The sequence below is a fragment of the Nanorana parkeri genome, unplaced genomic scaffold, assembly GCF_000935625.1.
Source record: "Nanorana parkeri isolate BGI_ZX_2015 unplaced genomic scaffold, ASM93562v1 scaffold633, whole genome shotgun sequence".
Classification (NCBI taxonomy): Eukaryota; Metazoa; Chordata; class Amphibia; order Anura; family Dicroglossidae; genus Nanorana; species Nanorana parkeri.
This window is the reverse complement of record NW_017306901.1, coordinates 765,008-787,789: the sequence shown is the minus strand read 5'-3', so window position 1 is coordinate 787,789 and position 22,782 is coordinate 765,008. Positions and strand designations below refer to the sequence as shown.

The window sequence follows — 22,782 nt, the reverse complement described above, 5'->3', positions numbered from 1 at the left end:
GGGGGGGTGGAGATTTATTGGTGGGGGTTGGAGGTTTAGTGGGGAAAGTGTGTGTGTGTTGGCGACAGGACAGTGAAAAGGAAAAACCTGTAGGCATAGTGGCAGAGTATGCAGAGGGGGTGCTGGGAGGAAGCAGCCACATGTCATGCTAGTAGCTGTTATTAGCTTACCAGGACTCTTTCATGGCGGCTTGCCATAATGTCAGTTTCCAGCACATGTGCAGTATCAAAATTAGCTGACAATATGGTGATAAGAATCTGTGCTTGCGTGGTAGCTAACGGCTTTCGGGGGTCATCTGCATGGCATCCCAAACGCAACTCCTGCTCGCAGTACCGCAAATACCATCTGTTGCAGTGCAATTGAGAAAATAGTGCTCGCACGGGAGCAGGATGAATGGCCCACAACGCACAGGCTTTAATTGCACGGAATCATGCGATTAACTCACAGAGGTGGTGTGAATGGGCCCTAAAGTTGAACGCTAGGCAGTTATAAAAGATTAAAATTAATGCAGCTCTGTAATCATCAGTATAAACTGAATTCCAAAGATAATTTCTTAGCAATTTTTTCATGTTTTCAAATATAGGGGTCCCTCATTGAGAAATCCACTCTTGAGCCAGTCATAAGGGCTCAGTCCCCTTAATTTCCATTTTCTAAATCCAGTGGCTGCTATGCCCACTATTACCAAGACCATTAGTCTTATAACATCCCCTGGGTAGGTGATTTTTCAGTGAGCATCACCTCGCTGTAGGAAGACCCGGGAGTCCCAGATTCACAATCTGCCCTACCCACTTACACTGCATAATTTGATTGACAGACTAGGGGAACTCTTGCTCTGCCACGCCGATCCGAGAATACTGTAAGCATTTGGCAGGCTTGTCAACACACCAGCCCACCATTCCGCCCACATTCACGGCCATCAAGAACTATGTTTCTCATTGCATGATGGGAATGGTTGTTTGTTCCAGCGGAAGTGGAAGGGACACCGCTTGGTTTGATCCCTTTTCATCATGCCCAGGCAAAGCTGCATTTTCCTATATTCAGTGATGATGTCACAGAAGTCTTAACAGAAGACTGAAAACCAGGAACAGTTAATTGTGGCCTCCCCAGGTATTATTATAGATGTATAGCCACACCGGCCATGATCAGGAACTACAATTCCAGATACCAACTACATCTGTTGGTGAAATATGAAAAATTGCACCCATAAAATACACTCGTTCTGTATGCAAATGTTCTTTGGTATAGAATAGGCAAACTCCAGCTGCTGTGAAACTACAAATCTAATTAGGCATTGCAAGACTCTGACAGCCACGACTCCCAGAGACAGATGCATGATGGGATTTGTGGTTTCAACATAGCTGGAGGGCCGGAGTTTGCCAACCCTAGTTTAGAAAGATACCTGAAGGTTTATTATCAGAACCCAAACCAATACCCAAATAAAGTTTCCTTTAGAGTACTTAAACAAGCAAACAACAAGGAGGTCTCAAAACATCTAAATGCACCAATTTTCTCAATCTGTAATTGTTTCAATGCTTTACTGGTACCCATTAGATAGGTATTCTAGGTCTAGGTATAGTTGTTTTTAATGTGCATTTAAAAAAGGACAACTGAACACCCAGTACTTAGCAGCAAAAAGCTTGTCTGCATTACCTAAACAGCAGCAAGAAGCCTTGCCACATAGAAATAGTGGCCAAGTCAAGGCCTGCTTATGTGGGAAGAATGCCAGTAAAAGATCAACAGCCATGCGTGGGATAACAAGTCATCAGCAGCCTCTTGACCTTCCCATCCAGACAGATACTCCTCTCACCAATATCCTTCAAATACTATTGTAACAGAGAATCCAGAGACCACAGGTGGAGAAGAGATCACTTCTGAAGGAAAAAAAAAAAAACATGTTTTATAATCCTCTACTGCCCTCCAGTAGATATTAAAACAGAAAACCTTCTTTAAAATAAAATAAAAAAACCCACTTGTACATAATGTGGCCAAACTAACATGTATATATTGCCTTTTATATTTTCTTACGGTTTTTTTTCTGTTTAAAAGATATGTGAAAAAAATCAGCGTAATGAAAACAATGAAAGGGCCATATCAGAGGAGCGACTTTTTAGCAGCAATTCCTATCTGCTACAAACTGCTAATGGCTGCGATTAAGAGCAATTCGTAGCTAGTGGCGCAAATGCTATATAGTCACTATAGGCTACTTCTCACGGCTACAGGTCAAACATCTGCTACATCATTACATAGGCAGTTCACTACTAGAAATTGCCCTCCATCGATATGAAGCTAAATTGAAAGTAATTTAAAGCAGATTTTTTTTTTTTAAATGAACCCGAGCAGTGCTGTACTCGTGTTTGTCTAGGGAGGAAAAATAAAGTTATACTCACCCAATCCTCACACCTGGACAGCTGTGACAGTGCTGCCTCCAGCTTGTTTCCTCCTTCTCTGCAGCACTTGAATGTCCCTCTGTGTCCTCATGTCCTATACACATTGAGGGGAACTTATCAAAACTGGAGTAGACAAAATGTGGAGTAGCTGTGCAATTTTAACTGAACAAACTGAAGAGAGGGGCTCTAAGGACAGGTCTAACAGCCTGCTGGCTCCAAAGATCAATGGAGCATAAGGGCCCGTTCACACCAGATGCAGTGCGTTCCGGCCCGATGCTGGCCAGAACGCACTGCCTCCCATTGCAGGCAGGAGGGCAATTGAAGTGAATGGCATCATAGCCACATCCTCTGGCCGCAATGCGATCGGCCGCACAGCATCGCAAGGCACATTATGCCTGTGGTTCGGTGCGATCAAAATAGTGCTTGGAGCATTTAATTGCAGCAAACTGGGCGCATAAGGTGCCTTGCGATCCCGGAGGGCATAGCTACAGTGCCATTAACTTCAATGGCCAGCCACGCCCCTTCCTGCCCAACAAAAAAGTGAGCCGGCCACAATGCAAGTAAGTGCGTTCTGGCCAGAATCGGACCGGAAAGCACTGCAATTGGTGTGAATGAAGCCTAACTGTTATTTTCCTCCCTAGACCAAAACAAGCAGTTAAATCTTGCACTGCGAGTGGTAATTAAAAATGTACCTGGAGTACTAATTAAAAACAAAAATGTAATGAAAAAATTAAATGAAAGAGGATCGCTGTATAAATCGCCTGGCTGACAAGGACCCAAGGTCCATGTCACACTAGGGATTTTGCAGCACTGATTTCTAGCAGCTACAGAACCACTCTCCTTACAGTTTTGTTGCCATTAAAAAAATAAATAGCAGTCAAAGACCTGAGTCATTGAAGCTTCAAGCTATTTGTAGCACAGTTGCTGAGCGCATGACATTTTAGAGCGCTTGAAGTTAATGACAGGATCGCCAGCTTCAGTAGCTACTAATGTTATTCAATGCAGCTGATCATGGTACAAATTAAAATAATAAGACCATCCTTTCACAGCACTCGCCCAAGGACACAGTCCGAAATCTCAACATTGGTGCAACTACTAATATAGTTACTTGAATCCAGTCTTACTTTGTTTAATAGCGATATTGTCCCAACTGAACACTTTTATCAATCTCCTTCCTTCAAAGCCCAGTTGTAGTCTTTCACTCACTCCCTTGCCTCAGGCTAGGAGCCCTGCTCAGCGATTTGACCATCTACAGTACTTCTGGGTTATAGATCCGGTAACTGTACCTCAAGGTGTGCACAGCTTTTGCATCACTTCCCCATACTTTCAGGAACAAGGTTACTTGAGATGCCAGGTTATAAACAGAATGCACGGTCAGCTATTCTGTTACAACGCCTTGTTTTGATCTCTTATCCGATCCCGTTTTCTGGTCGCCTTGCTCTCTCTAAACATTCAGATTGCGACCTCTTTTGAAGCAGTGAGATTTTCTAGCAAGTTTAAAGGCACATTGCAAGTCATTGTAACATTTTTGTATGAAAGGGAAAAACCGCTGCAAAAGTAAGCCTTAAAATACTTGATTTTTCTGTGTATTGGCCTGCAAACCTATAAGTTGGTGACAGGGTCTCTCTAATACCTACACAAAACATATTCCTGTTTTGATACCACTGGTAACGTTTACGTTCATGTTTTGTCCCACCTAAGAAAAAATGTCCCCAGTGGAAACAAAAGCAGGAATAAAACCCCAAAACACTGTGCAATCCAGTGTGTTTCGGCAACAATCGGGCCAGAACGCACCAAGGAGTATGTGAACAAGGCCTAATAGATGGTAAAAACTTAGATTGATGGGGGGAAAAAAATGAACTGATTAACTTTCAGAACGTAATCAGAACAGAATATCGCATGCTAAAGGTATAGGATGACTCACTAATTAGCCTGTATGTGAAATAAAAGAATGTCTCACACAGTATTGCAAAAATGTAGACAAATGTAAAATATCTTTGGCTAATCAAGTTATGTTTTCATTAAAAACACCCTTCAGTATATTTATAAATAGCATCTCAGTCTTCTAGTTCCCTTTACAGCATGATTCAGACTGGGAGAGGAAGCGACAGCTCTGCAAGTCATAATAGTTTATAATGTCTATTATGCACAATAGGAGTTTGCAGAAGAGAGTACAGGGATAACCTCATCGGTATGATGCTACAGGTTTACTATCCAATCCCAGAACGGGACAATATTTGACTAAGCTGTATTGCAATAACTGCAGTAGAGGAGACTAAGGTTACATCCTGGCTGTGCTATGTGACAGGAATGTCCAGATTAGAAAAATGATTGAGCAAATAAAATTTTTGGCAGGTTACACAGTTGACAGTTGCATACAGTATTTCAGCTGTAAATTTAGCAGTTCAGACTTACATGTTTAAAGCAAACCTGCATTCAGAATTAAACAGAAAGCTCCTGTACATAATTAAGAGTTCTCATATAAAAGAACTCCAGGAGCTCTTAAAGTCAGCACTTGGCCCATTGCCTACCAATTATTACTCCTGGCCCATCCATATAACTACGGGCTCACTGGCCAATCTTTAATGCATAATCCATTTTTTTGCAAAAAGGTGATAGATGAACACACACTTTGTTTGTAGCTGAGCTTACAAAACACTGCAACCATGATCAATTGATCGTGGGTGCAATAGTCTGGCTCCTGCAGACTCTTCCTTCCAGCACCTTTCAGTTAGGGGACGGGAGGAATTGTCAATGGCCTACAAGTGAGGTGACCTCATTGAGAACAAATCCTTGTGCTGGAGTGGCTGATGGGACTTGTAGTCTGTCTATTCCCAGATGCTGTTATTGGATCTGAGAATGGATTGGATGTGTAGGTGGAGCCACGCACAGCCATGCCGAATTCAAAAAGTGACAGCAGGCTGTAGATAAGTTTGGATATGACCACGCTTCACTAAATATGGGTGTAACATGAAACATGGTTAGAAAGGTAACCTTAGCCTTTACGTTGCTGCATACAGGGACAAGCACCATCTTCCTACTTGAAAATTATATATTTGTATTATATATTAGAATTATATATTTGTATATTAGAATGTGTCCGGTGCTTTAAAATAAAAACGAATTTTCCAGAAGGAGATTTCTAGCATTCTAACTCACTGGCCCCTAACAGGCATGCAGATCCAAAGTTCTGAATTCACTCAACGTGTATGTCAAGTGTCAGTGACCCCCAAATACTGAAACCAAGGGCAGCAAGCATTTCCAGATCAGAAATCTGGGCCTACATATTTATCTCAGTACACATTTCATTTGTGCTAACCTAACCACACACAATCCTGTCTGTGTCCGTGTAAGGACACCCGGACCTGCACAGATGTGCAGTTTGGGTGTGCGTATGACACCGTGCGGTCATGTCCTCCCATTGGGAAGATCAGGCTGCTACACACAGTACCTGTCCCTCCCGGTAACGGCCCGACACAGGCGTGCATACCGCATGCCGTGTATGCCCAAGTTAGCCCAGTGTGAATGAGGCCTAAACCACCACCATATAATAATCTACAATATAAAGCGGCTCTCTGATGACCACTCATATCAACAAATTTGGTCAGGTCTCTATCTGGAGTTTGCATGTTCTCCCTGCGCTTGTGTGGGACTCCTCCGGGTACTCCGGTTTCCTCCCACACTCCAAAGTAGGGATGTACAGATACTGATATCGGTGCCAATGCCGAGTATTTGGGCGAGTACTCAGATGTGCAGTACTCGCCCAAATGCTCCGCTACCTAGCCCGATACTTCCGGTATGAGGAAGCCCGGCAGAGAGTCATTACACGCTTCTCGGCTTCCCGATTGGCAGCGTGCAATGACTCGCTGACCGGCTTCCTGATTGGTCGGGAAGCTGGCTAATCAGAAAGCCGGGCACCATGTAATGACGAGGCGCCCGGCTTTCTGATTGGCCAGGAAGCCAGCTTCATTCCTCCTCGTCGCCTCATGACGAGAAAGCATGGAGCTGGCTTCCCGGCCAACAAGGAAGCCGGGCGCCTCATTACATGGCGCCCGGCTTCCTGATTGGCCAGAAAGCCGGGCTCCATGCTTTCTCGTAACCTAGCGATGGGAAGCATGGAGAAGGCTTCAATGCTAATCGGGAAGCTGGGTGGCGAGTCATTGCTTAATGGGACTTCCGGTATTAATATTCGGTATCAGCGAGTACCGGAAAAAAAAATATCAGTACTTGATACCGAAAAATCGGTATCGGTGCATCCCTACTCCAAAGACGTCCTGGACGGTTATTTGGCTCCGGTCTAAATTGGGCCGGTATGTGTGTACAATAGGGATTATAGATTGTAAGCTTCTTGAGGGCAGTGACTGATGTGAATGTGCAGCATGTAAAGCACTGCGTAAATTGTCAGTGCTATATAAATACCTATAATAATAAAAAATAATATTAAAATTACTGCGTTGTACAGGTTAAGCCATATATTACCAAGTATTTTTAATACTGGACCCAAATTACATTGGTGGCCTGACTTTACTAAGTGTAGGCAGTTTTACAGTCTACTAACATTCTGTAAATTCACATTCAACATTCATGGACAGGACTGTAGACATTCTGCAACACCAGATCTCCCACTTACAACCACCTCAAATGACCTAATACTGTAAATATGTTAAGGGGAAAGGAAGACATGGGCATTCACTTAAAACACAGACCAAAAAAAAAAAATAATCAAAATGTATCAGCTACACCTTTGTCTACCATCACATTTTCTAATTTACTAGAATAACATTTGTTACGAAAAATGAATGTTCTTTTTTTTGTTTTCTTTTAAATGTGTTATTAAAAAAGTATTGTTACAGCAAAGTCTGATATCATTGTCAACATGAATTTTCAAATATATAAACATTAATGAGGTCACATGGGAGTAGGGAGGAGAAGGGGATTAGTCGGGCAAGAAGGAAAAAAAAAAAGTAAAAAGAAGTAGATATTTGCATAGAATCTGATATTACAGCAGTTTTTTTTTTTATCCAAAACATTTCACAATAATTATTTGCTAGTTCTTAAATCCTTTTTAAACAAAAAGAAAATATGTTGCCTCTTTTGGAATCAGACAACTAAAAAAAAAAGAAGAAATCATATCATAGAGGTTGGATGCATTGTCCGGACTGAGTGGCTTTCATGTACGGCTACCATAAGTACAGAACCTCCAATTATAAAGGGCAACCCTCTAACCAATAAAATCATCTTCCACCAACTCAATGTCCTTTGGTTATCGTAGGATACTGCAAATCAGTGACATCTGATTTTCTATGTATACCATCTGGAGGAAAACCAAGTGAATCATCTGGTTTTGAAGTACAGATTAGATGAGGATCCATATAACATTCTAGATCGGATGTACTCCTCCTGATGGAGCAATATTTATTTTACTGCAGTAGTAAATGTCCCTGCTTGTCTATTCCCATCAGTTATGCCAGCTCACTTCAATCGGACAGAGTTCCAAATAAAAATGACATCAATAAAAGAACAGCGATATGTGAAGATGAATTCAATTTTTATAAGAAAATCCTTTTTAGCTTGGGCTCAGCTGCCAATTCTAATAGGTTTTTCAGTAAGGTAGAAATCAATATGAAAAGCTACCCAACCCGTCCCATCAGAATTTCACCAAGTAGGTTTCTACACTTGCTTATCACCATAGTGATTGGCACCGCGGTGAATCACCACCCATAGGTTGCAATGTACTAACACATGACATAGTAAAAAAAATTCTGTCTGGTTGTGGTGAAAACTGGCAAGTAGCAAACAAGGCAGTATATGGAAATGTGTCATACATTAAGGGCTCATTCTCACCATATTTATTAGGGATATCCCAAGACCATTTTTTCAAGACCAAGTACTTTCCATCAGGTACTTGCCGATACCAATCACTGATACTTTTTCTTAAAGACACGTGACTTTTTTTGTTTTAAAACATATACATCCTAATGATTTTAGCGCAGTTTCTTTATAATTATGGAAAACTAACTCAATCCGTGATTTTTCAGCAATGGATAATGGCAAGCGACTGTAACGACCCGTGAGTTTATGTCTGGACACTCAACTGCGGAGGTAGTTAATGTATTGGCGGGGCTCAGTTACGACTCCTTCCTTCACACTCCATGCAGTGGTTAATGGAGGGTTTGGAGTCAGTCACATCATCCCCAGTCACTTGGGCAACCTATTGTGTTGGTATGTATAGTAGGTTTAGGGCAGGTGTGTACAACATGCGTCTCTGGTTAATCCTCCACAAGCTAAGATGAACTAAGTTCTGCAGATCCCCCGAGTCCTGTTAGCATTCACAGCACATCAAGGTACATGCGTCTCTGGTTAATCCTCCACAAGCTAAAGTGAACTAAGTTCTGCAGATCCCCTGCGTCCTGTTAGCATTCAAAGCACAGCAAGGTATCACTACATAGATCAACACAAAGTCACTTCCACAGGTTCAGACAATACGTATGAGTATAGAGATTTTTCCCAGATCAAGTCCCAGGTTCAGGTTATAACCCAACAGGCACAGACACAGCTCCCTCGGGAGTCACCAGCATAGAGCGGGTTAACAGTCAGCAGCAGGAGAGTCAAGGCAGACCTTGGCTAGATCAACACGCCCCTCCTGTACAACAAGTCCTCCAGCACAGCAGTACAAATAAACCTTCACAGATCTCCCAGTATGAGCAATACGTCTGTGGCAGCAAGACTCCTCACTACAATGTGGTTTGCTTGGCTACTTGCGGTTGTGGGGTCCACTGTCGGGTCTCGTGGTGCAGGATGCTAAAGCAGTAACTCCTATGGGATGTTCGGCGTGCACCGTTCACAACGGTCGGACGCCGAACAGCCAAATCTGCTCCCTTAAATCCCTCCTTGCCGAGCGTGAATGGGAGGAGCTGGCTGCCGTCCTGGACGGCCCAGAATGGGCAGAGCTGGCTGCCGTCCTGGACGGCCCTGAATGGGAGGAGCTGGCTGCCATCCTGGACGGCCCTGAATGGGAGGAGCTGGCTGCCGTCCTGGACGGCCCTGAATGGGAGGAGCCTGAAGCCGAGCTGGCCGTGCGCGTCCCCTCCACACAGCGCTGGACCGTGGACGGGTAAGTCTGTTACACCGACTATATGCATGATTATACAGCAATATACAGGGCTGTGTGCGGGTCTCATCAGAGCTCTGCGGGATTGCATACAGTGCACGCATATACGCTCGTATATACGCAATATACAATTTTGCTTGCGTTGTGTGTGAATGAGGCCTTAGTAAATGAGTCTCTCTGTCTAAAGGTGGCCATACACTCTACAACCTTCGCAAGACTTTAGTCTTGCGAGGGTTGTACAGGGATTAAAAAAACCTACGATCTGCCTATCTTGGACAGGCAGATCGCACTCTCGATCATCGCAAGCCCGCCCCCCTGAGGGGCGGGCTTCCGATGACCGCAATGCTGAACGGGCAGTGTGCGCGTGCGCACACCGGCCCGTTCGGCATTTGTCTTCCGAGCAGCGTTCTAACCAGCCGAGAATCGTACGATTCCCGGCTGGTTTTCGAACATGCTGGTTCGACGGAAGACGTGCGACCGTACAGTAGAAACGGTCGCATGTCTCCGTTCACACTGCTCGATTCTCGTACGATCGCTGGATTTCCCGCGATTCTCGTACGAGAATCGAGCAGTGTGTGGGCACCTTAAGAGTTGAATATTAATGCAAATTCTGGGGCCTGTGTAGTTCACAAATGTCTTGACCCAGATGCAGTCTCTCACCAACAAAGTTACAATGTTGCAGTCTAAAAGATTAAGAAGGAGATTAGCCTGAAGAAATGCTTCATCCTGCCTGCAACAGACTGAGGACATTACAGCAGCCTTGGCAGTCATTTGACTGGAGCTCAATGATTAAAAGGTAAATAAATAAATAAAATCCACATTGTTGCCTGTATATTAGGACACATCAAGAATTCATGCAGACTTGAAAAGCAAAAGTCCATTTACACCAGTGCTCCGCATTAACATGCATGTTACAGTAATGCATGGTAAAGTATGTTGGTGTGCTGCCATTCCTAATGGCACCCCGGCACACACCTAGTGCAGCTGTGTTGCAGAATGATGCAGAAAATGTTGCATGAAAGACTTATGGCCCATTTTGGTGTGTTGGTCAGCCCACTGTAATGAATAGGCTGCCTTAGTGCAACATGTTAATGTATGACAACACACCCTAGGGGACCAGTCTGGTGTGCATGGGCCATTGTCAAGTAGTGATGAGCCTGGGCTTGCTGAGAAACCAGTTCCCCAAGTTCACCCAAGTCCGCTTAAAACTGTGACGGCCACTCACTCCCTCTGCCCCACCCCTGGCCCAATCAGTGGTGGTAGGCCCTCTCCCCATCCAGCAGCTATACATCACAAGGAGGTGGGGGGGAATGCCCTTGCCTGCAACCACTGTCATTGATTGGGTTAGGGGGGTTTCTTTATAAGAAAAGTTGCGGGGCCTGCATCTTATTCATTTAAAATAAACTTAAGAGTATCCCCCCACAAATGAAACTCTCCTGTAAGACTAGATGCATACTTCTCTGCTGGGGCATGTTGTGTTACTTGGCATTCTTTGCATGTTAACACAACCCCCCTCTGCCAATCCCTACACTGGCTTCCAATAGCCCAAAGGATAAAATTCAAAATATTAACAATCACTTACAAAGCCATCCACAACTCTGTCCCCGGATATATCTCAAACCTTGTCTCAAAAGTATCAGCGTAACCGTCCCCTCCGCTCTTCAAATGACCTTCTGCTTTACAGCTCCCTCATCAACTCCTCCCATGCTCGCCTCCAGGACTTCACTAGAGCCTCTCCCATCCTGGAACTCTTTACCCCAACCTGTCTGTCTATCTCCCACTCTGACTGCCTTTAGGCGATCCCTTAAAACTAATTTCTTCAAGGAAGCCTATCCCACCTCAACCTAACCACTGAACTATCACATTCTCAAACAATTCAATCCCACACAGCTACCTCCTCATGTATCACCTCCCCCACCCTTTAGATTGTAAGCTCTCAGGGGCAGGGCCCTCCTTACCATCTTGTTGTGAATTGTATTGTAATTATAATTTCTTCCTTATATTGTAAAGTGCTGCGCAAACTGTTGGCGCTATATCAATCCTGTATTATAAATAATAATGTTAACATGCACTGCATTATGAATGGGCTGGCAATGCACCTTAACATCCCAGAAAACAGACACGCATGCCCTTCGACAGAGTGCACTGGGGAGCATACAGAATGAATGGCACCACAACTCACAAAAGCAATTAACATGCTTTGACAAACGTTCCCATAATGCAATAGTGTGAAGCGAGAGATATCTAAATGAAATATTAAATATGACACTTCCGAGGGAGGATATACATACAGCATACAGAATGCCTCCAGGTTAAAATATTTCAAGAAAGCAACTTTCAATTTTTTTTTTTGTCAGTATCAGAATAATTCCTAACAGCTGCAGATTAAAATGGAAAAGTATAATCTAAGATGGCTTGCAAAGCAATCAGAGCTTGTTTATACCATGTCTGGATCATGTCCAGACCAGAACAGTTTGTTCCCGGACCAAAAAAGCATCCCAATGTAACCCTATGGGATTTCTGGGCTCTGTTCACACTAGCGCAGTCCATTCCGGACCAGATTTAAAAAATACTGCTAGTTTGGTCTGGAATGCACTGGAACGCATGGAAACGCATCAAAACTGCATGCAAACACACTGCAACGCAATGGACCGTACCTGAAAGCCCATTTTAAGCTAAAATAACACTCCAGAATGCGGTAAAATCAAGGCAAAAATGAAATGCGCCGCATTCCAGATCTGCTCCAGAAAATTATGTGAACCTGACCTAATAGATGATTTTACATAAACGTGGACTTTACCCTTTAGGATCTTCTCCCAAAATATCCTGGAAGTCACACAGTGCGATTTTGATCAAACTAATACTGTATAAAGAGTCATACATAGTCTATGTAAAGAATTGTCAAGGACTGCAAGTCTCCACACACTATGCTTGTACTGTAAGTGTACTAAACAACTAAAGATGGTCACAAATCTATCAATATGATCAATCAATAATTCGGTACAACTAAAGTGACTGACATTGATGAGAATTGTAAAACCACAAAACACTGCCATCCGATTGATGAAAGTTGCATTCACACAGTGGCTGCACTACAGGCACATGGCTGATGTTCACATCCCAGTGACATCGCACCGTTTACACACCCCGCCCCTTTTTTTTTTTCTTATAACTGGTTGTGTGAACGAAGTCCATTGCTAAAGGTGCCCACACACCTTGCGATAATCGCAGAAAAACCCGCGATCGTACGATTATCGCAAGGTGTGTGGAAGGCGTGTGACCTCTGCTACTGTAAGGTCGCACGACTTTTATCTTAAGAACATGTTCAAAAACCCGCGAGAATCGTACGATTGTCGGCGGGTGTGTGGCATGTTCGTAAGATAAATGCTGCATGCGCCGGTGTGCGCAACATAGGCAGATCGTACGTTTTTTTAAATTACCTTACAACCATCGCAAGACAAAAGTCTTGCGATGGTTGTAAGGTGTGTGCCCAGCCTAAGAAGGAAAATTGCCTTGTGTAGGGTTGGGGCTGTGCTAGAAAAAAGCAAGTCAGCGTAGCCCAAATGTTGTTAGACCCTTTCTGATACATCACACTTTCAATCTCGTTGCTTGGTGCAATATTTTCAATGATCGTGAATTCCTTGTTTGCGATAACTCGTAGATCGATCAGAAAACGGATACATATATGGCCAGTCTCAGGTTAGCAAACCTAGAGCAGATAATTATGGTCTACAAGAGACAAAATCTTCCATGTGTGACTGAACTCATAAAAGGCTGAATGGTCAGTTTCCTATGTGAAGAAGGACACTCCCAGAGGGAACATCAGACACAGATGGAGAAAATTAACATTTTTCAGCAGTTCTTTGTTCCCTTTAATGTTTGACTAATGGGAGCCTTACAGAAGTCTCATTCATGTTTTGGAACACTATGATGATAGCCCTTGTATATGTAGTCTGCTCTCCAGCTACAGATAATGACACAGGATGATCAACAGTAACTGGAACTTAAGTCATCTGCAGTCTGACTGAGAAATGCTGGTAGACAGATTCATAGAGCTGAAGGTCTGGTCTTTAGTATGATCTGCCACTCTTACCTTCTGTTGACCTCAATTAGCCTACGTTTGAATTCACCTTTGTAAAAGGGGCATGATCAAAGCTATACCGGCGTTACTCAGGTTACCATTTCTACACGTATTATAATGTCACACCATTCACGTAAAGCAGAGGAGGGGGCATCACTCCACCCAGCCTCAATAAAGTGAAGAAAATGTTAAAGAACAATGGGTGGAATTTACTAAAACAGGAGCAGACAGACTCTGAAGCAGCTGTGCATAGTAACCAATAGTAAGAATATTTCTGCCCAGTTCTGAGTATGCAAGGATTAGAACCATGGATTAGAATCAAATTGAACCATGTCTGGTTCAATTTGAGGGTCCTATCACATGTAGACAAACAGGTAAATTAATTGCATATTCAAATAAAGTGACACTAAACTCAGGAGTTAAATCTTAAAAATGCATTCAAGTATCTTAGCTATTAACAGAAATGTATCTTATTTGTGTATCACTTGGCTGTAGATCCTCAAATCATCTCTGAATTGGTGCTGACACTGTCCTGCCTTCTGGAGGGGGGCTACTTTTCTTCTCTATGGTTCCTATGTGTGTTGTAAAGTAGCCACAGCTCCAAGATCACTGCCCTGATGGACTACAATGCCATGTTTAGTTTACTAATTTGTATTGAGATTGTAGTCCATTTTTGTTAGGGTACTTGAATGCATTTTTTAAGATTGAACGTCGGAGATTAGGGTCACTTTAAGTAGCTTGATGACCCTAATCTCTTGTGAGAATCTCCATGAAGCATACACCGATCATGAGGTCAGAGAACATGTCTAAACTATTTCTGATATCTACATACCGCAAAAGAAATGTACAGCTACAGATGCAGTCAAGTGCACTGGAAGGTTGGCTACACACTGGAAGAATTTCGGCTAATTCACAGGCATTGGCCCAAGTTCGTTTAGTAGGTGGCCCTGTTGGCTTGGCAAAAGTTGATTACTCAATCAACTTGTCAAAGGGCCTGGGCTAAAACTTTTCAGGCAGTGACTGCTGCCAATCACATGTAGTGACTGTTTGGGTATTCACAAAGCCGCAGTGCCAAACTGTCAGAATAGAATAGCTAGCAGGAAAGATTCCTCAATCCACACAAATCTTAAGGTACCCATACACTCTTCGATTTTCGTTCGGAAATCAAACACGAAAGTTGTTTCAAACGATAATCGATTAGTTGATCAGTAGGGATGCACCTGTACCGGTTTTTCAGTATCGAGTACTGATATTTTTTTTTGGCACTTGCCGATAGCGAATACCGGAAGTCCCGTTAAGAAAGCTAGGCGGCATGTAACGACTCACCACCTGGCTTCCTGATTAGCAGGGAAGCCGCATCCATGCTCCCTCCTCACTTGGCGGTTTCTGGCCAATCAGGAAGCTGGGCGCCGTGTAATGACGTGTTGCCCGGCTTCCTGATTGGCCGGGAAGCCGGCTCTATGCTCCCTCATCATCAGGTGACGAGGGAGCACGAAGCCGGCTTTCTGGCCAATCAGAAAGCCTTGGGGTGATGGGGGGGTGTAATGACACGCTGCCCGGCTTCCTGATTGACCGGGAAGCCAGCTCCATGCTCCCTCGTCAAAAGTGATGAGGGAGCATGGAGCCAGCTTCCCGGCCAATCAGGAAGCCGGGCGCCGTGTAAAGACTTGCTGCCCGGCTTCCTGATACCGGAAGTATAGGCCTAGGCATCGGAGCATTTGGGCGAGTAAGAGTACTCTCCTAAATACTCGGTATCGGCACTGGTGCATCCCTAATGGGAACCCAACAATTTTAAATTACTGTACTCCTGGCCGAATTTCCTCGATTGGTCAGGCTGGAAAACTTTTTTCGAATCGAACGAAAAATCGATGGACTAGTGACGTTTTTGTATGAAAACAATTGCAGCAAAAGCACTGCACATGCGCAAATTAAAATCTTTACTGTCAATCAAAACGATTATCGAAATTGGTCTGTGCTTGATGGGCTATTTGAGCTAGAATCGAACACGGGTTCTTGGCAGCAACAATCATTTCCGATCAAAAATGTAGTCAGCTTTACGATGTATGGCCAGCTTAAGCTTCCTTAAACCTTGCACTTATTGTGAGGTCAGAGTACAGCTTTAGACAACTTCCATATGTATACATTTCTTTAGTAGTACGTACACAGGATACTGTATAAAGTGTGCTAGAAGAACAATGGACTTTATAATTATAACCAGAGAGAATAGAAAACGAATCCATCTTCCCCCATCAAATGGTACATTATGACTTTAGTAGACAGCAGAGGGCACCATTCAGTAAAAATAAGGAAATCTTTCCAAAATCAGCAAGACATCTGCTGACTCAAGCACCTAAATACCAATCCTCACAGCAAACTTTCAGTAACAAGGATGTAAGGTGGGGTCTGCAAAGAACAGCTTTGGAAAATAAACACTGATGAGGATTTGTTTATACAGTAATACCTTGGTTTACAAGTAACTTGGTTTGAGAGCGTTTTGCAAGACAAGCAAACATTTCTGATGGCAAATGTTGCCTTGATATACAAGCAATGTCTTGCAATAAGAGCAAAATTCTGTAGAAAAGCACCACCGAATAAGGCTGTAGCAGTGCGAGCGATGAGTCTGTTTAACGACAATGCAATGTCACATTGAATAGATTCCTTGTTAAGGTTTCACAAAATGAAAAAGATTACATTGAGTCAAGAGATAGCAGTGATTCTGTTAGTGGTAGTGAAAGTCGTCCTACACAATAATCCTTCTCTCTCTCGTCCCCCTCACACCAGCCACGAAGGTACCAGTAATTGGTTTATTTTTCTTTATATTTTATACAGTATTATATTACAGTACTGTATTGTAATCATTTTATATGAATATTTTTGGGTTGTGGAACGAATCATCTGAATTTCCATTATTTCCTATGGGGAAATTCGCTTTGATATACAAGCGCTTTGGATTACAAGCATGCTTCAGGAACAAATTATGCTCGTAAACCAAGGTATTACTGTATATTAAAACAGCAGTATTTACATAAAAGCATCCAAAAAAAAAAATATTATTTATACAGGACACCATATACAACAAAACACATCCCAGCAGTACACCGCTACATTATTGATCTGTGTTAAAGTGGAGGGGGTGTTCCCTGAAACATAAATCAGATCATTAGGGTCAGTTACAGAAGCAGCAGGCTAATGCACCGAGCACATCAATAAGTGTCAGTCCATCTACAAGAACCCGCACAGTCATGTGACACTGAAGAATTGCACACATGCCCCCCCAATCTATAGGTTCAGTAGGCGACACTCCTTTATCCTACAGATGAACAGTACACGTCTGCATACATCACTTCTATTAAAGACAGAGCTCAGCTCTGCTGGGAAAATGGATTGCCAAGCCTGAGTCAGTTCTAGGTTGCAATTAGGAAGATTACTTTTTGTACGTTGGCAAGCGCAGGCAGACTTGATTCAGTATCTGTAAGGGAACCGCTCCATCTATATAAAGTAATGCAGAATTCATAGCTGCAGGAAAAAGGGCCACCTCAAAATGCATGTCCTCAATGCCCTGGACTACGCGGTCCAGTGCCCCTTCCTGGGTTCTTTGTGCTGTCCACCTTGCTCATTTCAAATGTTAATCCCAACAGGACCGACCCCCAGGACAATGCTGCGAGTGTGGCCAAAACCGGAGCTTAGATGTTCTTTTGTATGCAGGCCTGACAACGGTTTGCCATATACTAGGCAATTGGGAAGTCATTTTGAACATTTCTAGGCTACAATCACACTAGCCTCCCGTTTTTGGTTTATTTAAATGCAGATATATTATCTAAGAGGTAAAAACAAATAGGTTGTGCTTCCCAAATCAGGCTCTCCTGTGTTTAAATGTACGTGTATTTACAGCGTTTAAAGAGGAACTTCACCCCCATGTGTGTTTTTTTTAAAGATCCCCTCTTTGATAATGGGGTTATACATAAGATAACAGTCGCATGCCTAGCCAATCCAGTGTTGTCTTGCTGTGATCCACCATATGCCTGAAGCATGCTGGGTCCCACCCCGCCATCTTTTTTCCTTACGTCATCAGAAGATGGCTGTCTCTTTCGGGTTCTTGCAACCCGCCCCCAATGAGGCGCCTACAGGCCCGCTTTACTGTACCTGCAATATGGAAGCCAATGCCTCCTGAGATATCGGACATAGAAATCCTAGGGGGCTCCTGGGGCCTAGCCGAGAATAGAGGCTGGCATGGGCTGAAGTTATGAATTTAAAAAAGTGGAAATAAATTTTTTTAAAAAAGGGGTTTTATGATTGTGGAGAGGGAAGGGTAGCAAAGATGCAAAGTCCTTTTTGGGAGTGAAGACCCGCTTTAAAGGAGAACTATGAGGTGAGTGAAAACACTCAGCCTCATAGTTTGAGCCGACGTGTGACAATGAAACTGTCACTGGTCGGCTCAATAGATTGGGAAGTGAGCGAACACATACCGTTGCTCGCTCACTTCTCGATCCCGTCAATGCAGAGAGCCGTGACTGTCACACACGGCTCCCTGCAGGGATACCCCCCCCCCCCCTCCGATCCTCCAGCGCTGACTGGAGGAACGGACGGGGGAGGGGGCAAGTACAGCTGGCTCTGCCTCTAGATAGGCAGAGCCAGCTGTCACTCACGCAGCTGGGTGGATCTCGACAGTAATGTCGGGATCCATCCCGGCTTCAGCGTCTCAGTATACTGCGAGCTGTAACTCCCGGTATACTGAGCTTAGGGTAATGGGAGGACGCTAGTTTGTGTCCTCCCGTTACCCTTAGAAGAACTATGGGGAAAAGCCCTGACCCCATAGTTCTCCTTTAAGCATGTTTAGAATATCTAATCTGCCCCTGAACGTACAGATCTTTTAATTTTTCAAACGCATATAAATTGAATGCACCTGAATGCATCTAAATGCAAGTGTGAGTTATACCATTAAAATCCTTACATGCATGTTATATGTGTGTTTACAACTGCCCTATAAACACATGTATGTCACTGACAGCGTGAACGAGGTCTAAACTACAACAACAAACAGGACACTGCTACACCCAACAATTGGTTGCCTTGATCCTTCCGCCATAGAAAGCTGGTAGAAAGTGGTCGGAGTAGCCAACACATTTCCTGAGTGTATGACCAACATAAGAATGTGCCCAGTGCCTGGATAGCATCTTCCATTGTCCTGGCCATTTTAAACTGATGACACCTACAACAGCCGCTGAGGGTTCAGCTAACTGCAGAGTTACGGCTCTCTGAACTACTGAAATGCATCATCCTCTCTATTTGACCTGGTGGCCATTGTTGGCAGATCTAACAGTGAGGGAATATCCAAAATCTACAGTTGTCATCAGAATAGGAACAGAGGGGAAATCCTCCTATGGGAACACTTCCTGCAGTAACAACTGTCTAAGGGCACATTCACACCATGTACAGACCAGAAAGTTTTTTTTGTCTGGTCCAAAAACACATCCCCATTCATTCCTATGGTAAAAAGTGAGGTTAGTTCACACCAGTGCATTCAGTTCCAGAGGATAAAAGAATACTGCATGCACGCTTTTCTCTGGTCTGGAAAGCACCAAACAGCATGTAAAGATTGTAAGCCCTCCTTACCATCTTGTTTTGAATTGTATTGTGATTGTAATGTCTTCCTTATATTGTAAAGTGCTGCGCAAACTGTTGCCGCTATATAAATCCTGTATAATAATAAAAGGCATGCAAATGCACTGGAGCACCAGAACGCGTCAAAAATGCATCAGAAACGCACATGACACTGTTTGCAGATATGCCTCCAGATCTGATCTGGAGATGCTGTGAACAAGCCCTAAAAGAGGATCTCCCCCACTTCCTGCTGAGACAGGAAGTGAAGGGAAATTTTCCTAATGAGATGTAGATGGCAAGAGGAAAAAAAAGCTGTTTTACCCCTCCCCAACTTTCTAAAATAAAAATTATATCTATATAAATTTTAAATAAGAATCACGGTGGCAGTCAAAGCTTAAATTAAAGTGTATCTAAATGCCAACATAAATTTATTATATATTGTAGTTGGCCAGTCCTTAGATGTGGTGGCTGCATTAACTTTCTTTTTCCAGGCTATATTGTCACCTGATGATCCTGCTGTTAACACACTTCCTGTTATAGGGTGACAAGACTCACTCACTGAACTGTCTATGGAGTAGCAGCATTGTCACCCTTGTCCAAAACTACAGAACAGCTCCCTCCTCATCTCCATAAAGCAGGGGGGGGGAGGCCCTTCTGACGTTCGGAGGCAAGCTGGCCGTACATAAAGATCTTGTTCAGGCCAGCAGGATCAACAGGTATTTGTGCACTTATCGAACAGCTATAACAAAACACAGGTGGGGCAAATGGGAGAGATCTATTGATAGGATTAAGGGTTCAATCACACCAGATGCATTGGCAGTCTCAATGCATAGACCAGGCAAAAAAGACTTGGTTTTCAATGAGGTCACTTCACAGCACAGCAGTGTGCGCTGAAAGAAAGCATGGCAGTACTTTATTTTTCAAAGCAGCCTATTGCAACACCGGTGCGGTAAATGGAACTGAATGAAATGTCAATAAAGTTCTAACAAAAAAAAAGTAAGTTGTGCAATATTTAGGGACAGAGGCATCAGCACGGTTCCTAGCAGTTGCTGGGGTGAACGCACCCTTAAAGTTATTGGAAGATTCTGGGGCTGCTTTGTGATAACTGGAGGAACAAGCCGTGCTGATGTCCATAAAAAGCAGCAATGTGGTGAGCTGCTCCAGTGTTCCTGGGCTGAGGCATGACCATTGATTGATGCTTCACACCAGGAAATGTCTGTGGTTGGAGCCTACAGCATGCTGGGCTAGCTGCAGAGAAGCTTCCCAAACCCAGAGGGCTGCTCCTGATTGGAAGAGCCCACATTCCAGCACTGCAGGGGGAGCACCCCAACACCCGGGACACACTCACATAATGCTTGTTGGGGCTGCGCCGCTTCTGGACGTCCTGCACGTCGACTTGCACGATGCTTTTCCTGGGCATGGCTCAGCCGGGCTCTCTAGTCTCCCACTGCGGACAAATAGATCAGAGCGATGCTTCCAACATCCAGCTGGGTGACGCCGCAGTCCGACAATGAGCAGAGTGTATGGGAGCCAGGCTCAGCTCCTCTCCTGCTCTTCCTTTCTTTCTTCCCACTTCTCACCCAATCCCCCCCCCCCTCACAGTACAAGGACCGCTCACTGCCAGCTGCAACCCCGCCCACTGCCTGAAGCCCCGCCCTCTGTATCCCGGTGACCCCCGGAGCGACGTCTTATGTCTATGAAGCCGCGCTACCACAATACGGAGTCACGGAGGCTTTAATCTAGAAACATAGAAAATGGATCATTCTTTCCTTCGTGCTGGTCATGTGCTGTTATACTGAAAAGTCCCTGACAAAAAAAAAATCTGTCCTAGGAAAAGTTTTCACCCTGTGAAAGAAAACATGCATGGCCAGGCTTTGTGAAGGGTGTGTTGGCACCGTCATGCTGCATTGGTGTGTGTTGTGATAAAAATGATAAATGGCCCGTTCACAGCATGTTCCTGGACATGAACGCAGTGGCCCACTTAATCAAACCCACCCGGCGTTTTGGGAGGGGGCCATTAATTTCAATGGCAGCCCAAACACGCATTCCGCCCGCAGTGCGATCACCTGCAGTGGAACATGGTACTGCAATGTCCTGCATTCCAGTGCATGCACAATTTTTTTGCAATTTCACCACACTGGTACGTAGGGCATTGTGGCACCACGCGTTCCGGTGCGGGCGATCGCACTGCGGCTGGAAGGAGTGACTGCAGTGCCATTGAATTGAATGGCAGCGCCTGGCCCCAGAACATGGGGAGGGTTTGATTAAGCAGTCCAGTACATTTATGTCACAGAACTGTGATATGAACAGGTCCTAAGGGCTGATTTACACCATCTGCATTGGAGCTGCACTGGCCATTGTTTCCAGTGCAGCCCCAATGCAAGACAAGGCAATTTGCCTTGTCACGGATGGTGCCCATTCACACCACTGCGTTGTGGTAGGAACGCGGTGGTGTGCGCTGAAAAAAAGTAAGGTATGCCTCTTTTCAACACAGCGAGATGCAGTGCGGAACAACTGCCTCACACCACCCTGTCCCTGGAGAACTGAATCAAGTGTCATTTGTGACAGTTTAATAAAGTTCTAACAAAAAAAAAGTGCACTGGGCTGGGGCACTGCACACCAGACCAGACGCTGTGCAATTAATGCTGCAGCTGTTGTGAATGGGCACTAAAGGTGCCCATACACTGCACGATTATCGTACGATAATCGTATGCGATCGTTTTTTCGTACGATAATTGAGCAGTGTGAACGGAGACGTGCGACCGTTTCTACTGTACGGTCGCACGTCTTCCGTCGAACCAGCATGTTCGAAAACCAGCCGGGAATCGTACGATTCTCGGCTGGTTAGAACGGTGCTCGGAAGATAAATGCTGAACGGGCCGGTGTGCGCACGCGCACACTGCCCGTTCAGCATTGCGGTCATCGGAAGCCCGCCCCTCAGGGGGGCGGGCTTGCGATGATCGAGAGTGCGATCTGCCTGTCCAAGATAGGCAGATCGTACGTTTTTTTAATCCCTTTACAACCATCGCAAGACTAAAGTCTTGCAATGGTTGTAGAGTGTATGGCCACCTTTAGGGCAGACATTTCAACTCTCCCTGACGTTCTGGGAGTCTCCCGCTATAAGATAGTGGCTCCCGGACACCTGGGAGAGAAGCACTTTCTCCCGGAAAGGTTTACTCTGCTCTATCTAGCAGAGTAAACCTTTCCGTGCTGTCTGTTTTTGTTTTTCTGACAACGGGGCCACTGTCAGAAAAGAAAGAAAAACGGCATAGGAACGAATAGCTAGATTGCTATTGGCTATTTCAATTTTCAATAGCAGACTAGCTCCTGCACCCACCCACTGCTGCTGTCAATCAGCAGAGGTGGACCTGAAGTTCTCAATCAGGTCCCCTTGCTGCTGACTGACAGCAGCAGAGGGCGGGTGCAATAGCCAGCTTGCTATTGGCTATTGCAAATTGAAATAGCAAATCTGGATATTTGTTCCTATGCCGTTTTTTTTTTTCCTGACGGCAGCAGCTGTCGGGACACTAAAAAAAAACATCAGATAGCAAAGGAAGCATTAACTTCTTTGCTATCTGCCATCATTTCAGGGGGTTGTGCTC

The 22,782-nt window shown here is 44.3% G+C and overlaps 1 protein-coding gene across 2 annotated transcripts in view; it reads right to left on the bottom strand.

Annotated features, from left to right (window-relative positions):
* The window catches only part of SH3PXD2B (SH3 and PX domains 2B), a 128,829-nt gene extending 108,186 nt beyond the window's left edge, over positions 1-20,643 (bottom strand). For both annotated transcript variants that reach the window (XM_018563117.1, XM_018563118.1), the window contains exon 1: positions 20,529-20,643. In XM_018563117.1, coding sequence (XP_018418619.1) covers positions 20,529-20,600 — 72 coding nt within the window. In that variant the 5' untranslated portion in view covers positions 20,601-20,643. The remainder of the gene's footprint in view (positions 1-20,528) is intronic.
* Between the last annotated feature and the right edge of the window lie 2,139 nt (positions 20,644-22,782).